General features: G+C 46.5%; 1 protein-coding gene across 1 annotated transcript; it reads right to left on the bottom strand.

The window, feature by feature from the left end:
- Positions 1–318: 318 nt before the first annotated feature.
- NIT2 (nitrilase family member 2) lies at positions 319–17,675 on the bottom strand. The gene is made up of 10 exons (XM_040621153.1): positions 17,575–17,675; positions 13,830–13,948; positions 12,134–12,254; positions 10,834–10,922; positions 7,261–7,354; positions 6,689–6,763; positions 5,516–5,594; positions 3,988–4,086; positions 2,374–2,429; positions 319–2,028 (listed from the first exon to the last, which is right to left on the bottom strand). Exons 1-10 carry the CDS (start codon positions 17,600–17,602, stop codon positions 1,937–1,939), a joined length of 852 nt encoding a protein of 283 aa, XP_040477087.1. The 5' UTR covers positions 17,603–17,675; the 3' UTR covers positions 319–1,936.
- Between the last annotated feature and the right edge of the window lie 1,087 nt (positions 17,676–18,762).

Here is an 18,762-nt window from a genome sequence, read left to right as displayed (position 1 = left end):
ATGGGGAAAAGACATGAAGAGACATTTCACCAAAAGGGTTACTCAGCAAAGCCATGAAAAGTTGCTCAGCGTTAGTCATTAGGGGAATACAAAGTAAAAACCACAATGAAATAACCTTACACACACATCAAAATGGCTAAACTTAAACAGTCGTCATACCAAGTACTGGTGAGGCTGTGGGGCAGCCGGGACACTGACAGACCGATGGCGATGAAGTAAAATGGCACAGTCACTTTGGAGAACAGTTTGGCAGTGAAATACACGTGGGACCCCTCCATGCCACTCCTAGATATTTACTCAAGAAAAAGGAACAACTTGTACAAAACGTTTTTAGCAGCTTTATTTCTAATCGCCAAAAACTGGAAACTCAAATGTCTATCGAATTATGGTTTATCCATACAGTGGACTGCCACTCAGCAATAAAAAGAAATGAGTGATACACACAGGGATGGGTCTCCCAATAATCATGATGAGTGGAAGAACACAAAAAAGTAGACACATGGTATGATTCCACTTTTAGGTAATCACAGAAAATTCAAACTCATCTACAGTGACAAAGCTGTTCAGCGACTGCCTGGGGATGAGAAGAGTAGACAGAGGGGACTGATTATACAAGAGCTCAAGAGAACCGCGGGCGGTGGGGGGAAGGGGGGAGGGAGGGCTGCTCCTTATTTTGATTAGGGTGCTTTCATGGATGTATACATGAGCCAAATTTTACCAAATTGTACTCTTGATTTTAAAATGTCGTTTACCTTTTTCATTCTTATATTTCCCTGAGCATACATGCTGGTTTCCAAAGATTAAATGACACATGACGTCATCGCTCTTATAGCTAACAGAATGTGTGTGCATGCCTTGTTTTGTTTTAAAATGTTTTACTTTCCAGGGTGGCAAATATATACGTAAACAGTGCTGTGCTAGAGCAGGACTGCACCAGCTCAAAGTGCCAAGTGTGTTTTTATTTCCAACTCTGTGTTCAGAGGTGTCATACTGACGGTTTGAACCTTAGCCACGGTGAAAGTATTTGCACCATGGATCTGGCAAATGCTACTGCGAAACCAGGGCTTTCTGGAGGACGGCTGGTTATTAAACGTTTACCAGCCCAACATAGAACATGCATAAAAATAAAGTTCATTGGAATTCTTAATTTTTAATTGTGCAAAGGGATTCTGAAAACCACTAGGCTAAAAATTTGCCTTTATCAAGCTAGAAAATGTTACTAGGCAGAAAAACAAAAAGATTTTCAGACATTCACCCCCATCAAGAAAATCTTTTGCCGAGACTCCTCTTTAGTTGCCTTGACTAAATGCCACCACCGCCATTCTCCCACGGGACTCACTGCTGACACAGCCTCTCCCCTGAGATCAGGAGGGTCTGGGCTTGACCCCTTAGCTCCTTCTTGAATCTGAAGACTCCCCAGGCTGCTAGGAAAGACTGGGGCTGCCACCTCCTCTAGCAAACACCAGCGGTCCATCACCTTACTTCCCACAGCTACCACAGACAAAAACTCTAACATCCTGCTCGAAAAAGTGCAGCATCGGACCAAGTTGTCTACATAATGGATTCCAACTCCAGCAATGAGATAAGAGGCGTGTAGTGACACAAATCTGTACCAGGTGAATCACCCTGGATACCAAGGTCTGATACCTTCACCAACTACTATGAGGCAACTTAGCAAGGAAGGTACCTAGTCTTCCCCTCTTCCTCCTGCTCTCAATGCCAGCCTGAGTCCTTCTTAACTATTTAATAAGGTGTGAAAAATACCACCTGCTGCTTGATGCTCCATCGTCTCATTAGAGAGTTCCCAGGAAGGGAAAAAGCTGAATTGGAAAAAAAAAAAAAAAAAAAAAAAGATCTCTTTAAAGAATTCAGCAGGGAGTAGATTACGTTGCAGAAACATATCAGGCTGTTTCATGACATGTTAGAAACATAAACCTTAGGGCTTTTTCTCCACCACTGCATAGAGATCTGATCGCTTCTGGCTAAAAATGGGGATTTGCTGGCGTATTTCAGCCAACTTCTTCAGGTCTGCAAAAACAGGAAAGCGTACCATTAATAAGATGTAACTCCTCGCTAACCAATGAGAATTTCTTCCCAAACAGGATAAAAACCACCAGAATCTCAGCAAGTAACTCGGTAATATCAGCCTTGTCCAGAGGCGCAGGTGGCCTGGCACTGCCCCTGGGGTCATTTCAAACCAAACCAAGAAAACTCAAGCTGAGCTATAGCCCCCAGGGTTTGCCCAAAGAACCAAGGATAAATGAGAAGGGGGCCCAAGGGAGCCCCTCCAGGTGACAGCAGCTTCAGAGCTACGGAATCACCTCAGACCGATGGGGACACCACGGACCTAAACTGTGCCACGGCAAATCTTACCTATGTCTGAACACACGACTGTCTCTTCGGTGCCAGCTGTGGCAAGGACCTCCCCCCTGAAAGAGATTCAGGAGGGAGTGAGTGCGTTGCTCATGCTTGCGGGCATCAAGATCCCTGTTCTCTTCCCACCTCACAGGCCCCAGGGGAAGGAACCGGGGGATTAAGGACAAGGAGAGAGGGGCATGAATTCCTGCTCCAGCATTTAAGCAGCCGTGTGGCCTTGTATCAAGTCACTCCTTCCTAAATCTGGGGAAAGGCTGACCGGGAAAACCTTCCAGTCCTGAGTGTCTTGGCCCAAAGCAGAACTTCAAAGACATCTAGCGAAATGAAATTTCTCCAAAGCACAAAATAATCTGACTTGACAAACAATCTGACATAGTAACTGGTTCCATTTCCCAGATGGCCAAAAACACATTTCTGGCACGGATGAGCTATAAACATCATCATTAATGCCATTTAACTGAATTCTTTTTTATTCTTTTCTATTTCCTCCCCATCTGCCCTGGTATTCAAAAATCTCTCTCTGGGGTAATCCCAGGCACCCATCCTGATGTCAATATAAGCCAGAAGGCCCCCCAAATCCACAGACAGAATTTTGAAAAGGAAAAATAAAGATAAATCTCGTACAACTATTTCGTGTCAGAGCAGTGATCAGGAACAAAGTTCCTTGGGAGAACCAGCTGGGGAGCAGAGCTGCCCAAGAGTCCAGGAAGCCTAGCACTAATATCTGGACAGCGGAACTTGCACTAAGGTGGAGAAAATCTTCAAGCCAAGTCAATCCTTCCAGGCTGCGGGTGCCTCCCGAATCCTAATGTGCAGGAGGCTCCCTGGGCATAACTTCCACGGCCTTCCCCTATCACACACTTTAATCTGTGGGGCCTACAAAATCAGAAGAGAGAACTGCAGGGACCCCACAGTGGTACAGAACCCTTCTCAGCCTTGTTACTGGTATATTTACCCTGAAATTATAGAAATACACATCAGTGTGTCTATAAACTGAGCTTAATACAGGCAGTCTCTGTGAGTTCACATGGGGACCACGTGTGTGAAACTGCTATGAAAACCACACAACTACAGACCTTAGGTGCGTACAGTAACAAATGACAGCGTGTGTAGCTGGACAGACTTTCGTGCTGGCTTCACTGGGACGATGCTTTTCACTCTCACAGAGATCAAGGTCGGAGTTTCCCTTAATTGAACTCATCCTCCCCCATCCTCTATTCACTAGGCGGGGAGTGAAATCTTCACCCTGTAACTAATCCCTGCTCTAGAACCAGTCACCCAGCCTCAATTTTAACCAAAAACCAAGAGTCTGGGAGCCCTTTTTACTAAAATCATCACTGCTGCCTTGTTTCCCCCATGTGATCCAAGTCTGACAAAAGCCACTCAGAAACCCGGAAGAGAACTAAGGCCAAACACTCCATCGGGACAGCAGGACCGTTCCTTTCTCACACGGTTTTCAAGCAGAAGCGTCTCTCGCGGACGAGGCGCAGACCTGGCAGGCATGTGAGAATATGGGGGCTGGGGGCAGGGCTGGTCAGGAATCCGCAAACCCACCCACCATGTGCCCTCTCTCAAGCTCCTGGTGAGCCTGTCCCCACTCAGCCCACTCACCAAGGATTCACAATAGTGCTGTGTCCCCAGGCAACGTACGAGGCCTGATCGTTCTGGGCGGGAGACGCTGTGGCCACATACACCTGATTATCAACAGCCCTGTTGTCAACAGACAAAAAAGAGATAATTCATACGTTACAGATTGGCAACATTTTTCTATTCCAAACGTACAGATCCTTCGTTCGAAAACTGGCACAGGATAGGCTGGCCCAGAAGTGGAAGGAAATACCCAAAGCCATGAAACCCTCTCTTCGAAAACTATGTTAATGCATAAACCAGTTCTCAACTGGGGGTGATTCTGCCCGGTGGGGACATCCGCCAACCTCCGAAGACACTGACTTTGACTCGGACTTTCGTGATGGGGGCTGCTGTCGGGCCCTAGTAGCCGGAGGCCAGGGCTGCTGCCGAACACCCTACAGTGTGCAGGACGCACCAGCAACAAAGAATGCTCGAGTCCGAAGTTCAGTGCCGGCGCAGCGGAGACCCTCGCCTGAGCCAACCTGTTCACCTAAAAAAGAGCAAGTCAAGGCGGCCAGAGGGAAGGGCCTGGCCTTGCTGGGGCCGCACGCCTTGCGGGGCCGCATGGCACTTCCATGCCCCCGGAGGCCGAAGTCCCATCAGCCCAAATTAGGTAAGAACTTCAGGTGGCAGCCTAGGTGCATCAAGCCACCTCACCTGGGAGCTCTCCGGGCTCAATCCGCAGATCACGCCGGGCCACTCCAATGCCTCCCAAGCTTTTCCGGCGTTCTACAAAACTGCATGAATTAATATACATGGTATCGGACATCCCTACCCCACCTTCCACCGAGCAAGCAGCCGGACACCTCTGCTGCCTCCTCCAGTAAAAATCACCAGTAACTTCAGAAGTGAGACTAGCAGCTACATCTGGGCCAACAAGGAGAGGGTCGCTGGGAGGAATAAGAGAGAGCATTCTAGAGATCTGGAAGTGTTCCATGTTGACCTTGGTCGCAGGTGAATACACGTGTAAAAATTCACTGACCTACAGATTTAAAATCAGTTTACTTTTCTATCAGTATACTATACCTCAATGAACAGAATGACGAAAACCAGCATTTCTGACCCATATTTCATGGTTTTCAGCACACTTTACACAAATACACATGGTCACACTCCTCCTCCCTTCCACATTACACCCACCTCCGCTATCTGCCCTTCACTGCTCACTCCCCAACCTTAGGGGACTCAGGACACGGCTACTGTCACATGCCAAAGACACTACGCAACACCTTGGACTTCAGATTAGAAAAACAAGAGCTTATGACAAGTGTTTAGGCAGAGTATTCCAGGACTAGCAAAATGGCGTAAAGGATGGGGTGGGAGAAGCACCCCAATCTGAACGGCACAGTCAACGGGGTGATTCATCTTTCCCGACTGCATTTGAATGTCAAGGCACACTGGGTCAGGGGCAGCATTCTGAATCAGGAAGGTCGGTACTGCCACCAAACTGGAAATCTTCGCACAAAGCTACACTGAGACACTTGAAGGTACGACTGAGGCTCTTTCTTACCGGCCTCGTTGAAGCAACTCCCAGTGGGCTGGTCCAGTGGTCATGTTAAAAGCTCCAGGATATACCAACAGCTGGCAGCCTTGGGAGAGAAAGGCCAGAGAAGAGTGGATGCAGGTTAACACCCCACCGCACTAGCTCCCCATTTTGTCCCTTACCCAGTGGGGACCAAGCATAAAAAGATGTCAGCCAAGCCGGACAGTGTCAGGAATATTAAGCTATGGCTCTGAATTCCTTCAGAGACACGCACATGCTACAGACATACAGAAACAGTGATACTGATGACCAAAAGCATGGTATGTGGCTTCACTTAAAAAAAAAAAAAAATCATTCAAGTTTCTCTCAGCACCAAATGGTCAGCTCCGCACCGCCAAGGACACTTTGTAATGCTTTTCAAATGAAATGGGGGGCAGAGTAGGTGTTCTAACGCTTATTGAGAGAATTCAATAGGGTCTGCCAACCCAGAGCCCCCACACCTCCACCTTTTTTTGCTGAGCAGGCCGTCAAAATGTTCACACCCACTCCACTTTGTTAGGTCAGAGTCAAGTCCGGATCAGAGTAGCTTGGACAGTCTAGAAGGGATGCTCACATTTGCTGAGTACCATACGAGGAGCTAAGTTCTCCCCCCTTAATCTCCACACCATGCCTATGGAAAAACTGAGGTCCACACTACTCTAAAAATTAAATAATTTACTCAAAGTATCACATCAGTTAAGGAGGAGAGCTTGAACCAGAACCCAGATCTTCTGACTTGGCTCAGTGTTCTTCCAGGGCAGTAGGACACTTCTTCTCTGGACCAAAAGGTCCAGACGACATTTCTACTGTACCCAACATTGAGGACAACTGAGTGTGAAATCCACGACAGACACCAGAGACCACATCTTCATTTCTAGTGGGCTCCAAGGGAGCCTTTCCAAACACGGGGACAAGAAAGGCTCAGAGACTAGAGCCGATTTAGGGGTATGCTTCCTGCCTTAGCTGCATGGGGTGTTGAAATACAACCTCAGAAAAACCATACTGTCCACAGGCAGCAAAAGTCTTAAGCAACCAGATGGGGGTGGAGAGATTAAGACCTCTTCTCCAGTTCTTCTGCCTAAGGGCTCCCTTGACCCACAAAGACCAAGGCAGAATCAAGTCTCTAAGCACCTATGCCACACAGCCGTGGTGCTGTCTCACCTCTCTGTGCGTAGATCTGCGCGAGCTCTGCAAAGCGCATGTCGTAGCAAATGCCCAGGCCCACTCTGCAGTACGCTGTTTTTCAAACAGAAAATGCACAAATGAAAAGTTAACCTCTTGCAACGTGGTGTGGCAGAGAAAAGCCTCCAAGATCACAAAACACTGATGGCAATACATTACCCCAGGGCCATGGACGGAGAAAATGTATAAACTTAATCCTGCTTGGACTTTACCTCATAAAGACATCATTTATCGCAGATTAGAAATGAGAAATTCATTCTAACTGAATGCTTATTATCTCTGGGGGAGGTGTTCAATCACAGCCTAAGAGGTAAACTCCGGAGGCGAACATACTACTAGCATGCTGTGACCAAATGGTAGAGCAAAACCCTTCGTTCTCTATTCAGCCCGCCCTTTCTAGATCTCTGACCATTCTCTGCCCGTCTCACTTCTGGTCTTGCAGTCAGGGTATATAAAGAAGTGGGGGAGGGACATAAGAAGAAAAAAAGGAAGGAATACCTGATTCTCTTCTCCTGATACTACTAAAACAGGTGAACGGGTCTGGTACTTACGAGTATCAAATGTGGAGAAACTATCACCAGGACTCAGTATTTTAGATTCTTCAAATGTGATTTTCCCAGGCACATCGATGTCAAACAAATGGAGCTGCACCACAAGTAATGAGTTTGGTTACCTCTTCTCCAGCAGAGCTCATGGCAGTCATAACAAAGATCTTTCCATGGCCAGAAACGGGATGCTCTGTGATCAACTACACAAACAGCAACCCCGCCTGCCCCCAACCCACCCCACACACTGACATCTTATCAAAATGAGTTCTAAGGAGCAGAACGGGAAAATCATGCTGGAGGGTTTATGACACTTCTTTCCTAGGTGGTGTGCAAGCTGATGTCTAGCTTTCTTTTGGGAAGCAATTAACATGTTATTCTTTTACTCAGTATAAATGCTAAATGAAGTCTTCACAGAATCATCATCAGCCTGACAATCTGGCACGAGAGGTGGAAAGTGGGAGAGCAATTAAAAATAGGTAAAATTTTCCAAACCAAATACAGCAGTATATAAAGAGTAACACATCACTTTGAAATCGGATTTATTCAAGGAAACCAATGTTTAACAATTGGAAATCAATCAACGTAATTTACCATGCTAACAAAAAAAGGAGAAAAGTCATATGATCATCTTAAGAGGTGCACGGTAAGCATTTGGTAAACTTCTACATTCATTCTTATTTTTTTTTCCTTTTTTTTTTTTTAAGATTTTATTTATTTATTTGAGAGAGAGAGACAGCCAGCGAGAGAGGGAACACAAGCAGTGGGAGAGGAAGAAGCAGGCTCCCAGCGGAAGAGCCTGACATGGGGCTCGATCCCAGGACCCTGGGATCACGCCCTGAGCCAAAGGCAGACGCTTAACGACTGAGCCAGGCGCCCCCGTTCATTCTTATTTTAAAAACAAAACAAAAAAACTCTTCAAGAAAGGAAACTCCCTTAACCTGATAGAGTATCTGTGGGGAGGTAGGGGTAAAAAGAGAAGGAACGTCATACTTAATGGTGGAATATTAACAGCCTTTTCATACTGAGATCAGGAACAAGACAAGGACACTGGGTGAGTTTCCTGTTTATACCTTTTAGTTGGAAGCAAGGTCCCAATTGTTGCTAGGAGTGGTGGTGAAAATCACCTATAATCATATTGGCCCAAGGAACCAGAGGACAGAGTTTCACAGCAGCTGGAAAGTGAGGGAGAAATCCTGAAAAGGAGAAAGCCAAAGAGGAAGAGCCCTAAATTCTACATATAAAAATCTGTCCAAGTCTCTGGCTAAGTACTGAATTAAAGATGTGTAGAGCAGACTCCGAGCAGCCCAGCTAAAGCTAAACAACTTAGAACAGAGCAGCTGGTGTTGCTGCCTGCCTCCCAAAGGAAAAAGAGTAGAGTGTTTGCGTATGACCAAGTTAACTACTTATTAAAACAAAAAAGTACAATATTTTTCAGAGTAATAGAAGCCAGAATCTCAACAACATATAATCCAATATGCAATCCAAAATTACTAGACAAAGAAAACAAGAAAATGTTACCCAACTTTAAAGAAAAGGCAATCAATGAAGCAGACTCCAGCAAAACCCAGATGTGATAATTACCAAAAAGTGGCTATTGATGGGGCGCCTGGGTGGCACAGCGGTTAAGCGTCTGCCTTCAGCTCAGGGCATGATCCCAGCGTTATGGGATCGAGCCCCGCATCAGGCTCCTCCGCTATGAGCCTGCTTCTTCCTCTCCCACTCCCCCTGCTTGTGTTCCCTCTCTCACTGGCTGTCTCTATCTGTGTTAAATAAATAAATAAAATCTTTAAAAAAAAAAAAAAAGCGGCTATTGAAACTAAGCTCAAAGATCTAAAGAAAAACACACTCTTAATGAATGGACATATAGGAAATATCAGTAGAAAAATAAAAGTTTACATGAAATTTTAAAAGATTTCACTGGATTGGCATACAGGAAACTGGGGTTTACAGAAGAAAGATGCTGTGAACTTGAAAACAGATCAATGGAAAGTGTCCACACTGAAGAAGATTGAAGGAGAGAGAGAGAAAAGCTGGGAAAAACAAAAAACCAGAGTCTTGGTGACCTAGTCTGGTAAAACAGTATCAAAACTGAAGTCCAATAAGAAGAGAATGGAACGGAAAAGTATTTACCAAAGTAATGCCCCAATATAACGAAAGAGCGAAATTTACAGATTAAAGAAGCACGAAGCAAGACAAATACAAAGAAAACTGTGTCCAGGCAGGCACACCACCATCAAAACACTAAGACCTAAAGATTATGAAAAAAATTTTGAAGGCAGACAGAGAAAAACATGAATTACATACAGGAGAACAATACGAATCACCACTGACTTCTTATCAGAAAAATTTTTAAACAGAGCTAGAAGATACCTGAAAAACATCACTCAAATTGCTAGGAGACAAGAGAAAACTGTCAACCCAGAATTCTATTCCACCAAAAGTATCTTTCAAGAATGAAGACAAAACAAAGATATATTCATAAACAAAAACTAAGAGAATTCCTATCTGGCACATCCTCACTACAAAAATTCTAAAGAAGGTCTTTTTGTTTGAAGGCAAAGACACCAGATAGAACTATACTCTTTAGAAAGAAAAATACCAAAAAGGTAAACATTCCAGTAAACAAAAATGTTTTTATATTTCTTTAAAATACACACAATTACTTAAAAACTTAGTGCTTTGTGGGATTTACAACCTATATAATGCAACATGTACGTCAACAGAGAAAATGGGGTGGGGAAGGAAATGACCTATACAACTGGGAAGCTCTTAAATTTCATATGAAACAGTATAATATTAATTCTAAGGAGACCGAAAAGATAGGGTGCATGTTGTAATCCCGAGGGCAACAACTTAAAAAAAAGCAAAGAGGTGCAACTAAAAGCCAATAGATAAATTAAAATGGAATTCTAAAAAATACTCAACTAAGCCAAAAGAATGCAAGGAAGGAAAAAAAAAAAAAGTCAACCTGATATCTACTGCCTAAGTCCAACCATATCAATAATTAAATATAAGTGGAGTAAGCACTGCAGCTAAAAAGGCAGAGACCGTCAGAACGAAGACGTTCACGAGACCCAACTGCACGCTACAGGAGAATCGTTTTAAAAATAAAGACACATACAGGTTGAAAATAAGGAACTAGAAAAAGATGTATCATACGACACTAAGTATAAGAAGCCTAGAGTGGCCACAGCAATATCAGAGATTAAATAAACTTTAAGACAAAGAGTATTATGAGGAAAAAAAAGGATTTCATAATGCCAAAAGGACCAATTTCCCAGGAATATTTAACAATCCTCAATGTGTACGCATTTACTACAGCAAAGATGTCAACTCTCCCCAAAGTGATCTCTCTGTATTCAATGCAATTTTAATCAAAATTCCTGTAGATTTTTCCTTTGCTGAAATTGACAGGCTAAGTCTAAAATTTATATCAAAATGTTAACAGCCAATATTCGACAAGTTGACTGTACCAGTTAGTGTAATGCCCCGTGTGTGTACAATATGATGGAAGGAACTAGGGGGTTTACGGCAAATTCTCAAGAGGTAATGAGACTTGCCACACACCATGCTTACCTTTCTGTACTTTACCAGTAAAGTTCCGTCAGGCCCAAACACGGTACAGGTGTTATATAATTTCCCAGCATCTTCTTCAGGAATGGAGCCTTTCATTGAGAGGAGAAACACACAAAGAAAATATTCTGAAAAAAGCATTCTTTTATGATCACTGGACAAACACGTGATAAACTGTCACTTGGGTCCAACAATAAAGTATACTGTCTTCTAAGGGTTATTAATGGTTTTCTTGTCTTCTTGAGGATGATCTTTCAGAGATAAACTCCAGAGTATAGATGAAATATAATCAAGTCAGATGCCAAAGACAGGTTTCAAAAATAACCAAACTGTTTCTGAATTCTTTGATCTGGAGCTGCACTTAATCTGTAACGTGGGGGGTCACTGTTGCTCAGCTCAAAGTCGGGAAGCCCTGCAACATAACTGTATCCAGAACGGCCTCAGGAAGGGAATGGAAGCCAGTCCTGCCGTCACGGAATGTAGTTCCTGCAATTCTCTCTTTCCTTGCTTTGTCTTTTCTTCACCTCTCATGCATTTCTAATTCTTAATATAACAGAATAATTTTGCTATATTTATTAAACAGTTTTACAGTATTTTTTCTTTAAGCAAATAGAACATTTTAAAATGTATTTCAAAACCACATTTATTTCAAAACCACATAAAGTTACCTCGATGTATATGGCCTCTTTGTGAAAAAACAAATTTCTTAACGTTGTATTAGTATAATGAAAGACACTCCCATACAGTTTTCCTTTCCACATTTCTACTTGCCCCTGTATTCCCGCTGCTTCTCCAGCGAAAATCATCATTATCAGTTCGGTGTGTCCTTACACAATATTTACTATGTGCTACATATATAAAGACAAACGAAAATACACAACCTCTTGTGTGAGGGACTAATCTGAATGGGAGTACCTGTTCATGTCATGCTGAACTTGCTTCTTCCAAGTAAGAGTGTGTCCTGAACATTTTTCCACATTATTACATAAGATCCACTTTGTTCTTTTTTCTTTTTGGCTTAAACACTTATTTATTTATTTGAGAGAGAGAGAGACAGAGAGAGAGAGCAAGCAAGCAGAGAGGGAGAAGCGGACTTCCCATGGTAGCAGAGAGCCTGATGCGGGGCTCAATCCCAGGACCCCGAGATCATGACTTAAGCAGAAGGAGCCACCCAGGTGCCCCCACCTCATTCTTTTCAATCCCTAATTTACATGGCTTGTATTCCACGGTTTAAATGTAACAACAGAAATTATTCAGATGTTTTTAATGTTTAGGCCATTATACCTTGGGGGTAGGAAGTTACCTCCAATGAGATATATGCCGCACTCCTTTGCTACTTCAGAAAGCTTCTCTGTGGATTCACCAGGAATTTTCTCAGCATACTCAGGAAAATATTTTGTGCCATATGGAGAATTAAAACATTCCTAGAATAATGTTGGCAGAGAAAAGGGGGGGTAGACACGAAAATATCCAACTGATTTTAAAGTTCTGCTTTAAGAAGGCATAGCTGCCTCTCATAAGCTCTGCTCTCGAAGGGGTAAAACACAGCTGATGAGAAAAACAACAGAATCCCAGAGCTAAAGAGCCTGCAGCCATAAGAAGAACACCTGGGCTGGCTCCGGTGGCGCTAGGGGCCACGAGTCCCGTGTGCTCTCCCAGATCCTCGTCCACCCAGATCTGCCTCTTCCTCACTGTCTGCAGGAGAACTACAAGCTCCCAACCTTGGGCACCCAGGCCCCGCTACAACTCGGCTTCATCATAGGACCTTGGCTGTTAGAAATTTGGGTTTCAGGCTCAAAATTATTAACTATGGAAACCAATAAAGCCTGTACTTGAGAAAAATACAGAAGCTTCAAAAGCCACAAATGTTTCCTCATCTGTAAAATGAGCTGTTTCTAAGGTCCCTTCCAGCACTATCATTCTGATCCTGCCCAATCTCTCATTCCCCAGAATATGTCTGTCTTCCGCAGCTGTGATAGTAGAAAAGCAAAAACTAGATTTTGACTCGAATTCATTTATTTGTATCCACTGAGATTGTGCACCGGGCCCTGTGCTAGGAAACTCAAACCCGAGCACAGCCAGCTTGTACAAGCCACACGTTAGAGAGGGCACAGGCAGAATCTACGTGCTTTCACTCTGGTCCCTGGCAACGGAAATCAACAGGAGACCACGTCAGGGTACAGATACAGGTGAGCCCCATAACTGTGCTGTAAGGAAGGCTGGATTCACATTAAGACCTCGAGTTCCTCTGTTAAAGATTCCTACTCACTGGCCACATCTGTGATGGACTGGAGCCTGGAAAATTCTCTAGTCAATGGAAGCAGGGTTTACAAAGGGCTACCTCCGCCCGAGAGTGGGAGAGGGAGAGCGAAGGAAGGGGCGGTTGGAAGTAGTTCTGCTGCAGATCCCAGCGGTCCTTGGCCACAGATGCAGTACTCGCTGGTCCCAACATGTGCGAGCCCCTTGTCTGGGGCTCACCCTACATCTGCTGACAAACAAATGGGGTGCAATCTTTACCTGGCTCCGTTCTAAAAGCCATCACCTAGGAAACACACACAGAGTCCCACCAGCTTGCTACAGGCTGCCACATTTAGGAAGGTACCGCAGGCTTCCTCAAGGTCTCTAACAAGTTCCAATTTCCTAACGATGCCGGAGGCTTAGCATTAAAATCAGTCACTGTGTGACTGTGTCCCGTAAAGACTTCATTACACAAGGAAAGAAGGTAAGTATCCAAGGCACTGACCTTTAAGTAGGTCTCACAACCTACCAGGATTCTGAGCAGAGTAAGCGCTGCTAACGTTAAAGACCTGTAACCATGTTGGCACATCGTATCACAAAGACCACTGCTAAGGCCACCTTCCAGACACACGCGGAACGATCCTGGGGCCCCACAGACCTGCTGGACCCCTGGACACAGGAGGACCCCCCGCGCGAGCAGGCAGTACTCCATTCGGTCAGAGTTCCCGGACAGAGGTGGCCACCTCCGCCTCCATACTCACCGGCAGAGAAACGATTTTCGCTCCTCGTGTTGCTGCCTCCCGGACCAGGCTGCAGGCTCGAGCGAGGTTATCTGATTTGATGGAAGAAACCTGAAGCTGGATGAGGGCCAAGCGGAAAGCTGAGGATGAAGAGAAAACCGTCAGATCTGACTGCTGACGCAGAGCAATTCTCAACCACAGGGCAAGTCCGACCCCCAGGGACATGCGACAACAGAGACATTTTTGATGGTCACAACTGTTGGGGTGCTACTAGCATCTAGTGGGCGGAAGTCAGGGACGATGCTCAACGTGCTACAGGCCGCAGACAGTCCACCGTAAAGATACCCAACGTGATGTGACTGAGGCTGAGACACCCTGGCACAGAGGACCGGCCGTGCCCCCGCCGGCTCGAGCGTCTCAAGGCGGGCAGGCGGGCCAGCTTCTTATGTGCTAATGAGAACACGGCTTGAAGGAAGGAGATGGAGTCTGAACATGGAATTATCCCTTACTCTTTGATCTTGGGACTCAACCTACCCCTGATCCGGGTATTGAGCACATCTCAGTGCAGGTGAAATCGCTCGGAAATCACCCACTCCCCGTGAAGTGGGGCAGCGGGGCCACGGGAGGGGGAGATGCCTGCCTCTGCTTCCCCACCACCAGCTGGGACCTGGTGTCACGGGCCAGCTGATGGGGGTTGGGGGGGAGGTCTGGCAGCCAATGAGCTGCACCTGTGCTTAGTCACGGGCCAGAGCCCCCGGGTGCCTGCGAGATTTTGCACTCACCCCATGAATATTCCTGTGCCCCAAAGAGCACAACAGTAAGCAGCAAATAAAAAGCACCAGGAGAGCTTGAGAGAGAGACTGTGGAAGGAAAAGCTAGCAGTGCTTTTTCTTGCTACCTGAGTAAGGGGCTCCACATTTCCATCAGAGACTGAGTCCCACAGATCATGTGGCCAAGAAGAAATGCTGTCAGCCAAGGAGGTCAGGGGCTCCTCCAGGCTTCTTCCCTGCTTGAGGTAACAGCTACACCCTACATGTGCTTTTCCTATATTCTTTAGAGTTCTCTTGTAGCTCTTCGAGTCATCACCTACCGGTTAATCATTCTTTATATACAATTTTCCCTGTTCCAGTGACTGGTGTGGTTTCTGTGTCCTGTCTGCACGCTAACTGATGCGCAGTTTTCGCTCAGGGTGTGAGGAAGGGCACATTAAGGGATCCAAAGCACGTGGTAACCCATGGAGCTCGGCAAAACTTCAGGAATTATCAGTAATGGCCTCCCCTGGCTTCCCTACCCCACCTGTGCTCTGGAAATCTGAAAAGCTCTAGAACCTGAAAACCAATAGAGACTTCTCCCCTGAGGGTCTCCTACAATGGTGCAAATGTCCCCAGAAGAAGCAACACCGACAGACCCTTACCTGTGAAGGCCTTTTTGGCTAAGTGGTAACCCTAAAAGTAGGAAAACTCAGACGTTCCATTCCTTGGTTTGTCCTAAATACAGTGAGAAGAGCTCAGTTTAACCCTGAATGCAGTTTCTTGAGTTGTTTCAGAATCTGAGTGAAGGGGCGCCTGGGTGGCACAGCAGTTAAGCGTCTGCCTTCGGCTCAGGGCGTGATCCCGGTGCTGTGGGATCGAGCCCCACATCAGGCTCTTCTGCTATGAGCCTGCTCCTGCCTCTCCCACTCCCCCTGCTGTGTTCCCTCTCTCGCTGGCTGTCTCTCTCTCTGTCGAATAAATAAATAAAATCTTAAAAAAAAAAAAAAAGAATCTGAGTGAAAATGAAGGAAACTAAAACAGGAAAAACCAAAGCTGGGATTACTCTGGAGCAAACAGATCCCTTTAGGTATCTTTTAGATATACCTTTAGACCATCCCACAGACCCACTGGAAGTCACCGCTGTAACTCTGTCAGAAGCTGGGCTTCACCTCTGAGGGATTAAAAGCTGAAATTCACCGCGGCTCTGCTGACGGTTTCCCCTCCCCCTCATCCTACCAGAGAGGCAGCTGTCCTGATCCAGGCTTGGGACTGCCTGACATTCTGCACGCCACCCCCTCCACAGAGGGGCTGAGGCAAGGAAAGTTTCTTGATGCTGAAAACAATACTAGTCACTTCATCTCCTCAGCTGGAAAATGAAAATACAATGACTTTGAAGGTCCCTGGCCGTTCTAATATTTACCATAATCTAATAATGAAATACTGACCAAAGGATAAAAAAATATCGTTAAGTAAAGGGACCAACATGGGAAAAAGCATAAGTAATGTGCCAGGCCCTCTAGGCACCCGAGCATCTGTGAGTGTCCTTAACACTATTTGGCAGATGAGGAAACGGAATTGCAGGGGGGACGCTGCACAGAATCAGTGAACAAAGTCAGTGGCACAATCCAAGCCAAAATCTGGAACTGCAAAGCAGGATGGGAACTTCATCTGTTTTTGGGTGGGCTGGGGGGAGGTCATGTAACTTGAAAACACTCCGCAAAGAAATCAGACACCACCCTCAACCCCATCAGGAATCACAGCTCTCAAGTCCACCAGCCTCTGTCATGCACTGTGTCTTCAAAGATAGTGGTCACACCCAGAGGGAGGGGTGTACAAGGACTTCCATACCCCGATCCTGAACATTGATTCAGCTACCAACTTGCACTGAGCTCTGGAAGGTTAAGATGAAAAACAGCACTTCCACAAACCTTACCATCTCCTGGGAGCCTCACAAGACTCAGCAAGGGCAGTTTATGTCCATTCTACAGGTCAAGAAACTGAGGTTCAGAGAGATTAAATGACTTGTTGACATGGGCTGAGGCAAAACTGTAACAATCCAGGTCTCCGGACTATGAGTCCAGAGCACTCCAAAGTCTTCTGTAAAAGAACCTGGCAGAGGCCTGGGGACAGAGAGAGCTAGAAACGTGCCCCTGGGGACAATCCAGGGTAGGGATGTGTAACATATAATACCTAACTTGAAAGCTCAATGTCCAGATGCAGAAACAGTTTGTCCAGTTTTCTTGTTCAGAAGATTGCAATCTCCACTGGGTGGGGGGTGGGGTGCAACATGGGGCAAGTTAACCTGTCCCCTTATCACACAGACCAAATGAAAGAAAACAGATGCTTCATTTTCACATGACAGGGTTCCAACCACAAATAATTAGGGTTGATGCCTTTGCAAAACCCAAGTCCAAAAATCAATCTGCGGTGAAGAGAGTGAAAGCGACCCCACTGGATAGTCGCGCTTTCTAACGCAAAACCTAAGAGCCTCCAAGAATCCCACCAGGCAGAGGCTGCCACACTCGGAGAGGTAACATAATCACTGAAGGCTTTACTGAAAGTGCAGTCTTCGAGTTGGGGCAGGGGAAAGGGGGTGCGGAACTTGGATTTTAAGTGAGCACCCGTAAACCCGCCTCTTCCCGCGCAGGTGAACTTGCAGGGGGCGGCCCCCGAACGCACCGAGAAGCACGGGACGCAGGAGCCCAGCGAGGAGCAAGGCGTGGGCCCTCCTGGCCGGGAGGCCCCGCGCTCCCGCGGCCGCGTCGGCCCTCCCGGAAGCCGGGAATCCCCGGGAGTGCGCCGGGCCGCGCTCCACCGCCGCACCCTGCCCACCTCCGCCGCCAAGCCGCCCGAGCCCCCAGCCCCCAGCCCCGCGAACGTCGGGCCGGGGAAGACCTGGGGCGCGGCGAGGACACGAAGCGGAGGCGACGCGCTGAGCCGGGGAGACCCGCCGCCGGTTCCGCAACCTAAGCCTCCCTCCCGTATGGCGGAGCTCGGGCCACTGCGCTACTTACTGGCCATTGCTCTCCCAGGTAGCACCATCGGCGGCGCGGCCCGAGCGGAGGTCTCTAGATCGAGAAGGGCGACTCGGCACGGGGCGGGGCAGAGCCGCGGCAGAGCCGCGCGCAGGAGGGGGCGGTGCCCTAGGCTCCGCCCACACCCCGCCTCCCGGCTCCGCCCAGAGAGTGTCTGCTTTCCCGCAAACCTCAAACACCTGTTAGTCCGCTGCTGTTTGCACTAGGAATAACAACACAATCCAGAAAAAGGAATGCCTTAAAAGGCAAAGGGACCAAGGGGGGCGACCTAAATTGGGGTGGTAGTTAACAATCAGCCTCTCCGATTCTCAGCAAAGGACTGAACCTCTTGCTGGTTAGATCACCCCTGGCCGGGATTAATACCATATATGCTGATCGCCTTCTGCTCCTTGAACAAGTCTCTGTGACGGGGATAGACTTACCTAGGTTCCTTTAGTCACTCAAGACTTATCAGTGGGCTCTGACCACAAGGCTGCTGCGTCATGGGGGAGAGGAGAAAAGAAACAGTTCAAACACAGTATCCTCAAATGTTCAGTACTCTAGAAGAGGGGAAGATAGGTTCTTGTCTCACGGAGTCGGGGAATAAATCTAGTCGACAAACGAGAGTGAGTACAGCGATGCAAGGATACAGAAAAAAAGCTTTTAGGGGTGAGAGTAGTCCCAACAGGGCTGCCAAGGAGGGCCTCCACTGACAGCCTTATTTAGAACTGACCAGGGAGCTTGTGGCCTTATCATTCTTGCGACATCTTGGCTTGAGTAAGGACTGGTGGTATCTTTAATGGCTTACTTCTTTTTTAGGGTCTGGTTATTCTTTGTTGGTCACAGGTGACTATCATAAAAAAGAACTCCCACCACACGCCTAGGGCAGAGTGGTCTGGTTTGTTCCCTTATCTCTGGTTTCCTTATACTTCAGCATTTTTTGGATTTCTGTGAACCTGATAACCCCTACCTATCTCTCCCTGCATAGGCCCACCGGTCCCTTACTCATGATTACTGAAATACACTAATATTGTTAGGACTTTTGCATTTATACTTACTAGGATTGCTTTTTGATATTTTTTAGATTTTATTATTTGAGAGAGTGAGCGCTGGGGGAGAGGGGGGAAAGCACAGGGAGAGGGAGAAGCAGACTCCTTGCTGAGCAGGATTCCTGAGATCACGACCTGA

Source organism: Ursus maritimus, unplaced genomic scaffold (genome assembly GCF_017311325.1).
Source record: "Ursus maritimus isolate PB19 unplaced genomic scaffold, ASM1731132v1 scaffold_4, whole genome shotgun sequence".
Taxonomy (NCBI): domain Eukaryota; kingdom Metazoa; phylum Chordata; class Mammalia; order Carnivora; family Ursidae; genus Ursus; species Ursus maritimus.
Note: the sequence above shows the minus strand (reverse complement) of the source record. Positions and strands in the feature narration are given on the sequence as shown.

What these genes read in the sequence shown, in the direction of transcription:
- NIT2 (XM_040621153.1), bottom strand. Translation starts at nt 17,602, where the DNA reads ATGGTGCTACCTGGGAGAGCAATGGCCA. An exon ending in GCAGATCTACGCACAGAGAG is followed by an intron (nt 5,595 to 6,688) that starts GTGAGACAGCAC and finishes TTCTCTCCCAAG; the next exon opens with GCTGCCAGCTGTTGGTATAT. An exon ending in AGCACTATTGTGAATCCTTG is followed by an intron (nt 2,430 to 3,987) that starts GTGAGTGGGCTG and finishes AATCTCTTTCAG; the next exon opens with GGGGGAGGTCCTTGCCACAG.